Below are 14,460 nucleotides of genomic sequence, written 5' to 3' on the forward strand. Positions count from 1 at the left end.
GATCTCCTGAAGGGATTGCTGAATTCAAATCACTTCGATTACCGATGTTTGAAACTACAAATTTTATAATAGCAAACAGAAAATTCTGATAGAATGTTTCTAGTTCAGCTAATCGAAAGTTTTGCCTAAAAGGTTTTAATAGGACTAATATAGCCTCGATTTACAGTTTTTAAACACATTAGTCCAAAATCTGTCTCTGCTCCTAGGGCTGTGCGGATAAGGAAATTTGATCGCGAGTATTTAAGCGAGAAAAACCAATCATCAGTTAGGAAACTGTTTTTGTTACAAAATTTTAGTATACGTAGTTTGCTGATTTTCATTCAAACATTTGCTTTTGAAATTGCTGAAAAGATATGGCAAGGTTCTGGATTTAAGATTTCCTAAATAAATTCAAATCCAATACGAAAAAAATCTCATACTAAATTCGAGACATGCTTTGAACCGGTAACGTTCCTTTTTAAGAAAACTGACTTGTTCTTCAGGTGTTCAATTTATTTTACTACCGTAAACGTTTTAAACGTTAGTTAATTTTTGTTACTTCGTACCTGGAGAAGCAACAAGTTCGGCTCGTGTATGTAAGATTTTTTCAAATACCAAGTTGTATTTTTGCAAAGTACTTTTCATTGGCAAAGTACTCTAAATAAGGTACCCTGTATGAGTTGTGCATTGAATTCTTTAAGATAAAATTGCTCTCTTACTGTGAAAAACCGGAAACTTCTTCAATATTTTTTCAGCTTCTTTCGACATTTTTGTCATTGGTTCAGCAAAAATCGTTTTTTTTTCGACGAGAGGAGGAAGAATATTTGATAAGTACATCCCGAAATTGCGAGAATATAAATGTTACAAAATCTGATGACTGAGGGCAAAAAAATTATGTAAGATTGGAATCCTCTGACAGTCCAGGTATGAGTAAAGGTTTTAATAGGACTAATATGGCCTTGATTTACAGTTTTTGAACACATTAAGCCAACATCTGTCTCTGCTCCTAGGGCTGTGGTGGTAGGCAATTTTGATCGCGAGCTTTTAAGCAGGAAAACCAATGAGCGGTTCGGAAACTGTTTTTATTACCAAATTTTAGTATATGTAGTTTGCTGATTTTCATTCAAACATTTGCTTTTGAAATTGCTGAAATGGATAAACAACCCAAAAAAATTTTAGCTAAATATTATCCCGCAACCGATTCTATAACTGAAGACTATCTATTCTATTACAATTGAGCTTTTTTTAACATACCCAATTACAATTATTGACCAGATTTTTATCAATGAGAATGAGTTTTTTCTTTACTTTTAAAACTTCTTTCAATTGAACCAGTGTGCTATAAAATTGGTTAACTTTAACTTTAAACTTTAACTTAAAAATCCCAAGACTTTTAACATAATTGCGTTCAATATAATTTGTGCGTGTCCTGTGGACAAATTTTATATTTTTCAGCTGTTTTTTTACAAGTTCACTACTAATTTTGTTCTAATATTGGTTGGTATTGACTAATAAATGTGTCAATAGCTATAACAAATAAAATTAATTGTTCCTCCACTTGTGGGGGGGGGGGGGGGGGGGGGGAGGAACTATATACTTCAATGGTTTTTTTGTTCAGTCAAGTTTGGCCGATCGATATATTCATCGCAGAGAAATGTGAGTGGTATCATTGAAAAAATGGTCCAGCGTAGAATTCAAACTTAAAAAGATTTCTTTATTTTCTTTTTTTTTCGAGGATTTGTCGAGGATTGAAGTTTTGTGTGAACGCGGCATATTTGTTCACTTTTAGTGTGATTTTTCTTCAAACTAGGATATTTTCTATAAAAATAGTATTTCAAAATTAAATTTATTGCCACAAATGAATCAATTTTGTGTTCATAATAGACTAAAGGCGTTAAAAACGACTAGTTCTGGTATCATAGGGATGTTCAATATCAAAAAATTTCAAATTCTAATCGAGAGCTCTTTTTTACTTTTTTTTGCTTTTTTAAGTCACCTAGAGACAATTACAGTCAAATGAAGCCCAGTGAACAAAAATAACCGTTTTCAAGGAATTGCTCATTGTTTTTTTGGCTTCTACTCTGAGTTTTCTTAATTTTAAAAGAAATTTTGAATTACTTTTTGAGGCTTTAATAATTTTTTGTAGTCTTATGGCATGGACGTGTAGACTAAAAGTGCAATATATTCCTTAACGAGATTTAATTGAACATATCTAGTACTTTGAGAGGGCAGCTAATAGCTGTTGACTTTAAAAATAATTTTCCGAAAAATTTTTTCGAACATAAACCAATCGTAAATATATTATCGTGAACTGTAAGCCAGTCTCTGCGATGACAGCACCCTTTTCCGTCCTACTGTAACCTAATTTGATCTGGCTAGCATTTTTGTCTGCTAATTTTTAGTTATATGACTTCAATGACACAAGATTTAAAATAAAAGATTTTTGGATATTTCCGTATTATTCGTTACTTTTGATACCTTATCACAATATCCTAAAATTTACGGCTCCTGTTGGCTTAAGGAAAACCTTCAGTGGACCACAGATAAAGTTTTTAGAGAAAAGCTTACGGTTTAAATGGCTTCGACCTTTTCTTCTTGCCTTTTTTTTACTGAATTGTTGTTGTTTTCAAAGTCATAAGACTTGTTGTCATGTCATATTGATCACCTCTGCTTGAAAAACATCCCTATACTCCCATTGGGGAATATTTGAGGGTACTTATTAACTTCCGTCGAAATCTATTGAATTTAATAGATGTTAAGAATTTAAAGATAATTTTTTGAAAATTTTCTTGAACATCAACCAATCTTAAAGTTTTCGTGAACTGTTAGTCAGTCTCAGTTTTGACAGAACCCATTTGCTTTCTACTGCAACTAATATTAATCTAAATAGCAGTTTTATCTTCTAACTTTTGGTTTAATGAATTCAGTGACAAAAAAATTCTTAAATTTTTTTTTTAAAAATGGTGATATTTTCGTATTATTGGTTACTTTTGAACTCTTATCATATTATCCGAATATTATACATATTATTCAAAAATTATTCTAATCCCATTAGCTTAAAGAAGGCATTCAGTGGATCACTGATAAATTTTTCAGAGAAAAGCTAATGGTTTAAATTGCTTCGAAATTTTCTTCTCCCACTTTTCTACTGAATTTTGGTTTTCGCCTGTTTTTGTTGTTGTTTTCATAGTCTTAAGACTTATTGTGATGTCTTATTCATTATCTGCGCATGAAAAAACCTTTTTTCCCGCCATCGTGTTATTTCTGAGCGTAGTTTTTGACCTCTGTTGAAAGCTTTTGAGTTTAAAGGCTATTAAGACTTTAAAAAAATTCTTTTCGAATTCTTTTTGAATATTAACCAATACTAAACTTCTTTGTCGTGAAATGTTTCTCAGCCGTAGTACTTACAGGATTTTTTTTTTCTAGTCCAGCCAAAAAAAATCTGGTTACCGGCTTCTTTTTCTACCTATTAGTTTTAAAACTTCAATGCCACTAGTTTTCATATAATTTTTAAAATTTTTGTAAACTCTTTCTTATTCTTGGATCCTTTTGGAATCTCATTACATTATCCTGTTACTGATATTTCCCCTTGGGTTAGGAAAGACGTTCAGCGGATCATAGATAAAGTTTTCAGAGAAGAGCTTATGATTAAAAGGTCTTCGACACTTTCTTCTGGCACTTTTCTACACAATATTTAGTTTTTGCCTGTCTTTGTTTTTGTTTTCATCGTCAATAACTTGTTATATCTTATTGATGAAATATGAATGACACACAAACTTGTTGTCCCATGGAGGCATAATTTCTCGTATTTAGTGGATTCCGTTGAAAGCTTATGTATTTAATGGCGTTGACTCTACGAGTTTTCTCAAAAATTTCGTGGCTCTAATGTATTTGTTCATATTTTATTTTCGAAATTTTATTGATAAAGAAGAATGCCATTTCTGTTAAAAAATTATTTTAACATAGAAAGGTTTTTAGTGAAAAGTTTGTTTTTTAATGGATTCGACTTTTTTCTCGCTCATTTTTTTTTCTTGAAATTGCTGTTTTTGCCTTTTTTTTGTTTTTTAGGTAGCCGTAAATTGCTGACAAGTCTCTTAAGCTTGTATTTGAGGATTGAATTAATGATGTTAACCGAAGCAGTCATTTCGTAGCCTTTAGTCTTGAAGTTTATGCTATATATTTTCAAATATTGTTCAAAATTTTCAGTTTTTGTTGTTCTTTTCGTCAAATTGTAACTTATTTTCATCGATGAGAGGTCACATCCAATTTCTCGTGTTTCAAAAAATAACATATCTACTGATATTATTTGTCACCGATGCTTTGTTTGTTGGACGATATGCGTTTTTATAAACACTTTTTGAGTGCTCATTTTTGCGTTTCTTTTTCTCTTCTTTCAAAACAATCGCGTAGTAATAGATCCCAATGGTTTTCAAATATGGCCCAAATCAACTTATTTAATCTCTCAGTTTAAATCTTTCAACTGAATTATTAGAAATAAGAATAAAGGTTTTATTGGTAGCAATAGTTTGTGTTTTCGCAAATCGTTTGTAATTTTTTGAGATTTTCTTTAGTTCGTTTCTATGGCTTAGTCTACCCAAGGACAGTTCCTTTGGTTTTGTAATAACTTTTTAGTAATTTATCAAAGATTATTTAGTAAAAGCGAATGATTTTTAAGACTTTTGAAATTTCTTGGTTTAAAAAATGTCGATTAATTTTTGAATTTCGTCTCATTGAGAAAACTTTCCATCCACAGTTAGGAAAAAGTAAATTTGAGTAGTTAAGGTTTTATCTGACTGAATTGTGACGTTGTTACTTTGTGCTTTTAAATTTAGATTTTCAGTTTTTGCCGTGAAATTTTGTGTTTTTGCTAATTTTGTTGTTTGTTTTTTTTGTCTCGTAGTCTTTTCAATGTCAGATGCCATTGGCGCTGTAATGAGGCATGGCATTAGGTAATTCAATTAGTAGATAGGTTGTATAACGATTTTTTTAAACTCAAAGATCTATTTTTGTCATCTCTTCATTTGGTTGACAATTAAGTCAGAAATGTAGATGAGCTGGGGTCGGAACATCATGTGCGAACGCACATTAACGAGCCGCCTTGTTGCTTTAAAGACAGCTATTGAAAAGATTAATAATGGTAAGTCAGATGCTACTAATGTAAAATGGGGGAGAAAATGCTATTTTCTGTTTTACCCCAGCTCCCAGCCTAAGATTGCCAATATGTTGGCAATATGTCGACATCAGAGGTAAACTGAAGGACTTTTGCTCTCGAATACCAAAAAATAACTTGATAAAGTTTTTCTTGTACAAGATCAATGATGAATTGATAAAAACACGCATTATATTCAATTGCCGCTCATACAAATTGTATTTTTTTACATAAGCGTTAAATTCAAAACTTTGCTGCATCATTATATTGTAAATGCCGTTTGTTTTTAATTGTAGATGTGAGTGTATGAGATGCAAACAGTATGCTATTACATGCATAAAGGGGGGGGGGGTGCAAATCGTCTGGGGGGTACAAATCGTCTGGGGGGGGGGGGAGCAATAACAGAAAAGAGCCGAAGGTATCTACTGAAGTTATTTCATTTGAAAAGGTTTATTACTTTCTGTCCTTATATACACTACGCAATTGATGTAGTTTTTGTAGGAAAAAAAGGATATCAAATTTTGGGCATGGACCTTTTTCAATTTGCTATGTTTTAAACAGATGAACTGCTTGCCAATCAAACGTTTCAACTTTCACCGCCTAGGTGAAGTTCGATTAGGGGACAATTAAGTGTTTATTAAATCCGCAATGGGGTGGTTGATATTTTTCAGTTGTCGAACAATCTCAGCTAAAAATAACATCAATTATGCTGAAACATGTCTATAGTTTGCGAGTTGGAAAACAATGCGAAAATCATTCATTTTTTTCTCATTTCTTTCGTTATTTTTTTGACTGGATTATCAGCTCAGGTAACTTCAGAAAATATGTTTTGAACAACTGAAGAATATAAGCAGAGGCTATTTCTTTCGATGCCTTTTGTGATCAAGAAAGAAGGATTGTAAATCAATCAATTGTCCATTTATTAACAGAAATTTCAATAACACTTAGTTAAGTTTTCACATTGAACAGAGGCAAAACTGAGTTTTCTGGTGAGGTGACAAAAGAAGGGGTAATTACACGTATGAAGAAATGATTCACTCAACAAAAAATATTTGATCAACGATTCATATCAAAATTATTACTTATTTGGCAGCAAAGTGGTCGTTTAGTTCAAATTGGCATTCAACGATACGGCGTTCGATTGTTGGGCCGCATCTTGTACAAATTGACAAACGCGGTTCTGAAGGCTCTATTTCGCCACACATACAAAATAGGGTTCAAACACGAGTTGAAATACAAAATCCAAACTGAAAAATCGAATAAAAAACGGGGCACGTTCACTTTTAGCAAGCTGTCTAAGCATCCAATGAATGAATACGGACACCAACAAGAGATATAAATCGAAACCAAAATGACGATCAGCTTGAAAATCCGTTTGTTCCTGTGATGCCTGCGGAGCTGTCGTTGTCCCGTCTCGTGTGAACACTGTGTGAACACTTGGGTACTTTTGTTTGCATTCACAGTAGCCGGTCCTTCTTTTGGGTCACCCGATGTCGACTTTTTAGAGCTGGACGATCGCTTTTTCTCGTTTGACGGCGTTGAGTTGCCTTTTTCTGACGTGTCATTTTCAGAATCAGAACCAAGAGTGTCAACTGTTTCAGTTCGTTTCTTAAACCGATTCTGAGCGCGTTTTTTGATGGAGCTCCTCGTGAACCGTTTCCGTTTCTCAGCTACTTTTTCCTTGGCAAAGTCTTGACCCTTTTCAGGAGTTTTGAACGTGACGCCACGCTGTGAAACGTCGGAGGTTCCCGAAGCATTAGATTCGCCCGAGGCAATAGGCGAGTCGGCAAAACGAGGTGGGGGCAAGTTTTCCTCAGCCCAGTCCTGAATTCGGAGCCGAACAGTGTCGGAGCGATTGCTTTGATTTGATTGGTTGCTTTCTATGCTGGACCCGAGATGTAAGAGGTTGGGACGTTGAGGTCGAAATGCCATTACAACTGGCATCTGATCTTCCATTTGATGTTCTACAGCATCTTTCTCGAACAAGTTCGGACCCGACTCGACTGCTGGGAGGGTTCCACACGAGCCACCCGACGATACGATTGCATTTGCCGAGTATGTTGCCGACTCGGTACTAAGCTGGCGCTGTTGCATTTCGAGAATTCTGGCCGCTTTTTCCTTGCCAGCTCTGCGAGAGCTTTCAATTGTTTTGTTTTTGGTAGCGGGGACAAATTTATGTCTGAGAAGAGACCAATTCTTCTGAGATGTTGACGTACTTCGCCTAAGAACAAAGTGGGAATGATCACCAGGGGAGACGGGATGGATATGTTGCGAAATCCCTTCAATATTCTGGCAAACAAGGTTGCCTTAGTAGATCTTGCGAGAGGATGGCTCTCTTGAACTATTTAAAATATTCGATAATTTGATACCTATTATTTCTTTACAACTATGTAAGCACATTTTTGTTAAGAAAATATTTTCAGTGTTTTTTTTTAAATCATATCTGCTGCAGAAAGTAAAAAAATTGCAATAATATTGGTTGTAAACCCCTGAAATAACGTAAAAAGTAATAGAAAACACCGTTCTTCTCGTCATGCTGATCCTGCTCGATTGCTCCATGGTGGTGGGATGAATTGAGTATTTGCAAGATGACGTTTGGCTAAATTTACAATTGCGTTGGAAATTTCCTATTGTTTCGACGCTTCTCGTTCATATCTTATAGCGGTTGCCATCATTGAAAATTTACAAACTCCGTTTAAACAAAAATGGTCAGAGTAATGGTTGGCATTAAGGGTTTTGAATGCGCTAAAATTTAAAACTTCATGATTAAACAGATGTTTTTGTTGTTCCGACCCTTCTTGAGGGGGGAGGAACTATATATTCAAATGGGTTTTTCTTGTTCAGTCATTTTTGGCCGATCGATATATTGATCGTAGAGAGTTGAGACTGGTATCATTAGAAAACTTGTCGAGCACAGAATATGGAATTAAAAAATTTTTTTGAATTTCGTTTTTTACGAGGAGTTATCGAGGTTTAAACTTTTGAGAAAATAGAGTGAATTCCGTTGATTTTATTCACATTTTCGGGAATTTTTTACTAAAATTTTGCTAATTTTGCTGAAATTTGTAAAATTTTTTAAAAGGAAACTGTTGTTGATTTTAATTTTAGAGACAAATAAAATTGCTGGCTATTTTTTTAAATTTTTTTTGTCCAAAGTTCTGGCTAAATATTTCAAAAATCAAGTTTTTTTTATCAAAAACAGCACAAAATAATTTTTTTTGGTCCACTTTGATTAAAATTGCAGGAAGTACACACCCAAACACCACTAACGCAACCTTCATAGACTCAGTTGGGAACTATTTATACTTCAACTTCCGTTGCAAGTACTTCCGTTGCAAGTACTTCCGTTGCAAGTGCCTCTTTGCTAACTTTACTCGTTGATTATCAAAAACGCAGCTTTCATTTTTGATTTTTACTAACTAAATATCTATATCTATAAAATTCAAAAATTAAGTACTCTTAATGGGAGAACAGTATTAGCAGAGCTATTTATGGTTCAATCCTGGACTGTTACAGTTCAAAAATAATTCGGATTGTAATCAGTCGGTCTTTTTTAACACAAAATTCGACCTTTTTTATATATTAATTAAATAGCAGAACATTTCAAATCAAAGTTCGTTAGGGATGGGTCCAAATCGCTTCCTAATTGGCTCCAAATTATTGTATGAAGTTTATTACTTGAAAACTTATGGTTGTTTTGATTTTTATAACTGATTTTTAAATAAATAATGTCTTATTGAACTTTGCCTCAATTTTTCTCTTATCGTGGTCAACTTGTAGCTTAGTGTCAGCATTGAAAGAATGCTTCTTCCTCCTACTAAATTTAAATTTAGTCCTTATTGCGGTTTTACATCTTAAGTTATGGTTTTTCTGGATTGGATACTACTAGACTTCACATTTTTTTTACTTTCAGTCATTCGCCTATTTTTGACGATTTCTAGTTTTGTCACATTATCAGGCTATTGACAGTTCATATATCAGATTATTGGCAATCAAAATAGTACACAATAGGTAATATCAAAATCTTAGAGGATATAGACTCTATTTTTAACGGCTTCGACAATACTTTCTCGAAAATTTGAATTGAATTTTTTAATTTTGTCTTTACTGTCGTTTTTACTTTGTCTTTTTAGTCGCAAGAAATTTCCTGTACAATTGAAAGGTTTCATCGGCTTTTAAGGAAGAATAGATGGGCAGATATTTTTATATTAGTAGATGGCTGATGACTTTCATGACTTTGAAAGCAATTGTTTTCCAAAATAAAAAAACTTTCTAACTTCGCCATTTTTTAACTTTGCCTTTTGTTTTCTGTTTGTTACCTAGTCTCGTTAATTACCGGCCAACTATGACTATATTGTTGTCAAAATAGGGTTCAAAGGGATTGGTGTCACAAAATCTAATGTTTTTAAAGAATTCGTTATGACTCTACTTGCTTCGACACGGGTTTTTCACAACAAAAATTAAAAAAAATCTTTTTGAAAATATTTTACGTTCTCTTTGTACACGTTCTCTTTTGTAAAATATTTTGCGTTCTCTTTGTACACGTACGATAAATTCTGTATAATTGAAGGTCTCATGGGCTTGCTTTGGAAAAATAAACGAACCTATTTAATAATTTTGTTTTGTAATTGATGGCTGCCATGTCTATGGAAATAATTCTTTTTTTTTCGAAAAAAAAAACGAGTTTGTTTTTTCAAATTTGCTTTTTTTTTGTCGACTTTTTACCTGATTTCATTACTGAGAAGTCACATAATACAATATCGGTGTTCGAAGACGGTTCAATCAAACAAATTTTGAGGGCCAAGGTATGGGTTTACGGCTTCAAAATCGTTTTCTGGCAAAATTTAATTGATTTTTTGTTTGTTGTTTATTTGTTGTTCTTTTTGTACCCGCTTAAAAATTGAACAACAACAGCTCTTCATTCTCATCTGTAGAAGCACTGCTAATTTTAGAACCTATGGGATACATTAGTTGATTTCTAATGGTTTTGCTTAATTTAAATTAATTGTTTCAAAAGAAATAATCGAATTTTTCAATTTAACTGTTTTTAATCTGTATTGTCTATTTGTCGCCAAGCCTGATTATGGACTGCTGCCAAATCTTTTCAGGTGAATTACAAGTTATTTTGGTCAGTTTCAGTTTTATCTAACGCTATTTTGATTTCGCTATTAAGTTTTGTTTTTTAAAACTGACTTAAATTTTTTTGATATAATTAATGTTTGAAGTTGTTTGATTTTGCTGTTCGTCTTGACTCGCTTTCTTAATATTGGCATATTTCACGAATCTAATGCATCATTTTGTGCTCCACTGAGTTATTTGCTTTGAGGGCTATCTTTTTGTTCATACACCATTTTTTTGAAAAAATACTTTGGCTTTTTTGGGATTCCCAAAAAATAATTTTTGGGTTTTTCTATCTGTTCCTCATTTGGTAGACAATTATGCCAAAATTGTGGATGAGCGGGGTCGGAACCCTATGTGCAATATACCGAGCCGCCTTGTTTAAATATATCAGCCAAAAAAATTTGAGGTAAAAGCTATGAAAAGCTTTCAGCGATGGCATGGCGTTAAGGAAAGTCATAGAACAAAACCAAGCAACGCCATGAATATCCTCAGTTACCAACAAAAAACGTTGAATGAAGTTTAAGAATGATAACATTGAACATTCAATGCGCAGTAGTCTATTCTATTAACTTTTTAAACAGTGACTGAAATGTACAAATTGCAAAATTGTTTGCTGTATTTTGGACAAAATCGAGCAGTTTTTTGCGACTTTTGTTAATCAATTGGAGGCTCAATTTGAGAAACTAAGAAAAATGTCTGTAATGGTTAAGTACAATTAAAAAAAATTGAATTATATTAAATTGGGGCTCTGTCTTTTAAGATTCGAAGGGGAGTATTGGAGAAGTTTCTTTCTTAATCAATTTTATTGGAGAGAATTTTGAAGCAGGAAATGAAGAATGTGAAACAATTTGGAGTGGATTGGGTGCTCAACAAAATTGAAGAACGGAGCGAAAAGTGATTGCTTTTATGTTAGTGAGTGCTTTTTCAGGTGATCGAGAAATTGAGGTGTAAGAAAATTTTCTGAGCGGGCAAAAATATTTGTTCACGAGCGGCTAATTAATGTAGTTTTCTTTCAAAAACTTCTGGTTGGGATATTGTGCTATAATATTTTTTTAACTTCCGTCTTGTCTTGAGAGATGCTTGAAGGTTTCTGATAAGAAATATGAAATTTTCGTTATTTCGGAGGATGACTGTGGGCTTTGAAAAAACGGCTACTGCTAAAGGAATTTTTTCAGATACATGTGAATAAATTTTGTCGATTCATTTTTCTTTTTGTTGAGAAAAAGGGCAAAAATTGAGAACATTTGAATTATTTTTCTTAATTTTTTTGTCTTTTTTGAAATCTAAGACAAGGTTCTTAACCTATTATGACTTGTTTATTTTTTGCTAGCATTTCATTACCCTTCTTTACATGAAGGAAATTTTTTTGGCCATGTTACTTTAATGTAAAAAAATGTATGAAATTTTCTCAGTATTTATTGAATTTCTCATGACTGGTTTGAACAGGTACTAGTGTTGTGAAGGGGTAGCTTTGTTGCAAGAGATTGCTTTTGGGGTCTTTTCCAGAAATTGGAGTTTTTTAGGGATCTGGTAATACGAATATTTGAAATCAAATTTGACAAGTGATTTTTGTCACTCTGAAACAAGAGGTGGTGTAAGGAAACAAATGGTTTTGCGGCCTGCATTTTTTCAATCTAATTTTAAAGTAGTTTGAGAAGCGGTGTTCGAACGAAATTCTGCTTTCTCGATTGGGGTGTTTGTTCACATGCGGCAATTTAAGTTTTTAATGAATTTATTTAACTTTCTGATTGGAACTTTTTCTAATTGGTTTTCTCAAACCCGTTTTTGTTCAATATGGCTCTAACTTTTTTTACTACCTGAAAACTTCCCCAATTGTAGGTCAAGACTAGTCCTGTTATGTTTTTCTACTTCTGTTTCCTAATCATTTAGTTTTTCCTAATTTTAATTTTGCTAAGATTATGAGTTGCCTTAAAACTTAAAATGCTCACAACAATTTTTTTCTTCCCGTTTGTCTTTTGAAGTATTTGAATGATTGATTTTGTTTCTACAAGCTAGTGTTTTGCAAACTTTTTGAAACAAAAACTAAATGGCCTGCTTAGCTAAATAAAAAAGGCTGAATTTTTTCTGGATATCTCAGAGATATAAATAAGAATTGTGCCTTTCATTCTGGTTTTCAACCAGTCACATCATTTTAAGAAAAATAAAAAAAATAGTCAGTTTTTTGGATAGTGACAACGCTGTGCTGTTCCTGTAGAGCACGTGCAGTATTGAAAACTGACAACTCCGATCAAACAAAGTCGTAATGTCGGTTGATCTCTATGTATGAACAAAAGCCCGGCACATAATGCTTACACGCAACTCAGCCACCTTTTCATTTTATTTCCTATCAAACGAAAAGGAGATAACTCAGAATAGCATCAGAAAAAACCTAAACCAAACAAAGTGATTTGCATTTACCAGAAACTGTATGAGACCTGTTTTAAGTTATGTATTAACTATAGGCTGAAACCTTTACATGGCTTCTTTTATACGTCCATAGGAAGCCACTGAGGTTTCTGATTGTACTGAAAATCATATGACTGCAAAGATAACAATTATGCGCAAATATCAAAAAGTCAATTAAAAATGGCGAGAAAACAGTGACGAAGCCTTTAAAACCATAATCAATTCACTACAACATTATAAATAATTATTTCTCGCTGTTTTATCGCTATTGCCGTAATAAGTGACGTGCTATTAATGTAGAATTATTGTGATAATCGGACAAGACTGCAAAAAACCTCATAAGGTGGAAAATGGCCCAAAATATAAAAATTATTTAGAACCATTAATTATGAAGGCTGCAATCAAACTCTCTTCTGAGTAGATGCGAGTGGTGCAAAAAAGTAATAGAAAAAATGGCGGGAAAAACCTCAGGAAAAAGTAACCTTTTCTAAAAGTTTTTTAAAACCGTAAGTCATTTTATCAGCGAGATTACGTCAAAACACTGCAAAAAAAACAGCAAACACAGGCTGAAGAAAATTTCCTTAACTATCCTACCGAAACAGTGATGAAAAGAGAAAAAAATCGTAAAATTTCACTGAATTTATTGTGAAAACTTATTAACCTTCAAATAAACATTAGTTTGAGCCATCAATATTTGATCTTTGAGCTGAGATAATTTTGGTCTATTATTTACATTAAAAAAGCGATTGCATTTACGTTCTAAAAAAGGACAGCGCCACGTCACAATCCGAAACAATTGTTTAATGATAAAACTCTACATTTTGATCACAACTACTCCTTATATTTTCTCCCAAAAAAAGTCCCATTGTTACCGAAATCGCTAATTTGACATAATGCAAATCTATTAAAAAAAATGGTTAAATTTTGGATAATAATCAAGTTACATTGGCAAAAAAACCATTTTGTATCTACTGAAACCATTGGAAATTTTCCTTAATAGTTCCTTAGATAGTTAAGTAGAGCATTGATAAACCAAATTTGGTCATACAAAAAGAACAACAAATGATTGAAAAACTAAAGATTTCATTTGAAACTGAACCACAGTTGTTGAAGCCGTAAAAACCATGTGCTTTATTCATAAAACAAACTATTTCTCTCTAATTGATGCTCAAATTTAAAACAGACCTGTTTGGGTTGAAAAATAATGAAAAAATGTTTTAAAAAGCACACAACCAAAAAGAAGTCCGAGCCAACTTTCGTTGCAAATATCAACAATGACACCAAAACTGGCCTGGTTATCGCTTTGTGATTTTTAAAATACGTAATTGGTGCAACCATTTGCGCAAAATATATCCGAAGTTAACAATTAAAAAACATAAAATCAATTTGAACAAACAATGAAGAAAAAATCAATTTATAGCGAAAAACCATTAGGTATCAAATGAAATCTTTAAATGGTTTATATGATAGGCCCTAAGATAGCCCATATAACCTATGATTAATTGGTCTGAATCACAGGACAAGGAAAGAACAACAATTACGGCCAAAACTAACAAATTCATTAAAAATCTACGAAAATACTTTGTCGGCGCCACAAAAAAACGTGAGCCTTCTTGAGAAAGCACAAAATTTTTCATTGAACGTGCTTTGAACGGGCCTAAACGAAAACAGACATCTTTTTCCTTGCAAAAAACCAACAATGAGACAGGCCAAAACTGGCCTTACTGTCGCTGCTCAGCTCTGAAAAAAACTTTTTAATCCCAAATAAGTGCGTAATAGATATTTTGGCAAACCAAAATCCTAAT

General features: G+C 33.0%; 1 protein-coding gene across 8 annotated transcripts in view; it reads right to left on the reverse strand.

The window, feature by feature from the left end:
* Positions 1-6,032: 6,032 nt before the first annotated feature.
* The window catches only part of LOC142338765 (uncharacterized), an 84,795-nt gene continuing 76,367 nt past the window's right edge, over positions 6,033-14,460 (reverse strand). For all 8 annotated transcript variants that reach the window (XM_075388612.1, XM_075388616.1, XM_075388613.1 and 5 more), the window contains one exon: positions 6,033-7,349. In XM_075388612.1, coding sequence (XP_075244727.1) covers positions 6,251-7,349 — 1,099 coding nt within the window. In that variant the 3' untranslated portion in view covers positions 6,033-6,250. The remainder of the gene's footprint in view (positions 7,350-14,460) is intronic.

Source organism: Convolutriloba macropyga, chromosome 1, assembly GCF_964194025.1.
Source record: "Convolutriloba macropyga chromosome 1, txConMacr16.3, whole genome shotgun sequence".
Classification (NCBI taxonomy): domain Eukaryota; kingdom Metazoa; phylum Xenacoelomorpha; order Acoela; family Convolutidae; genus Convolutriloba; species Convolutriloba macropyga.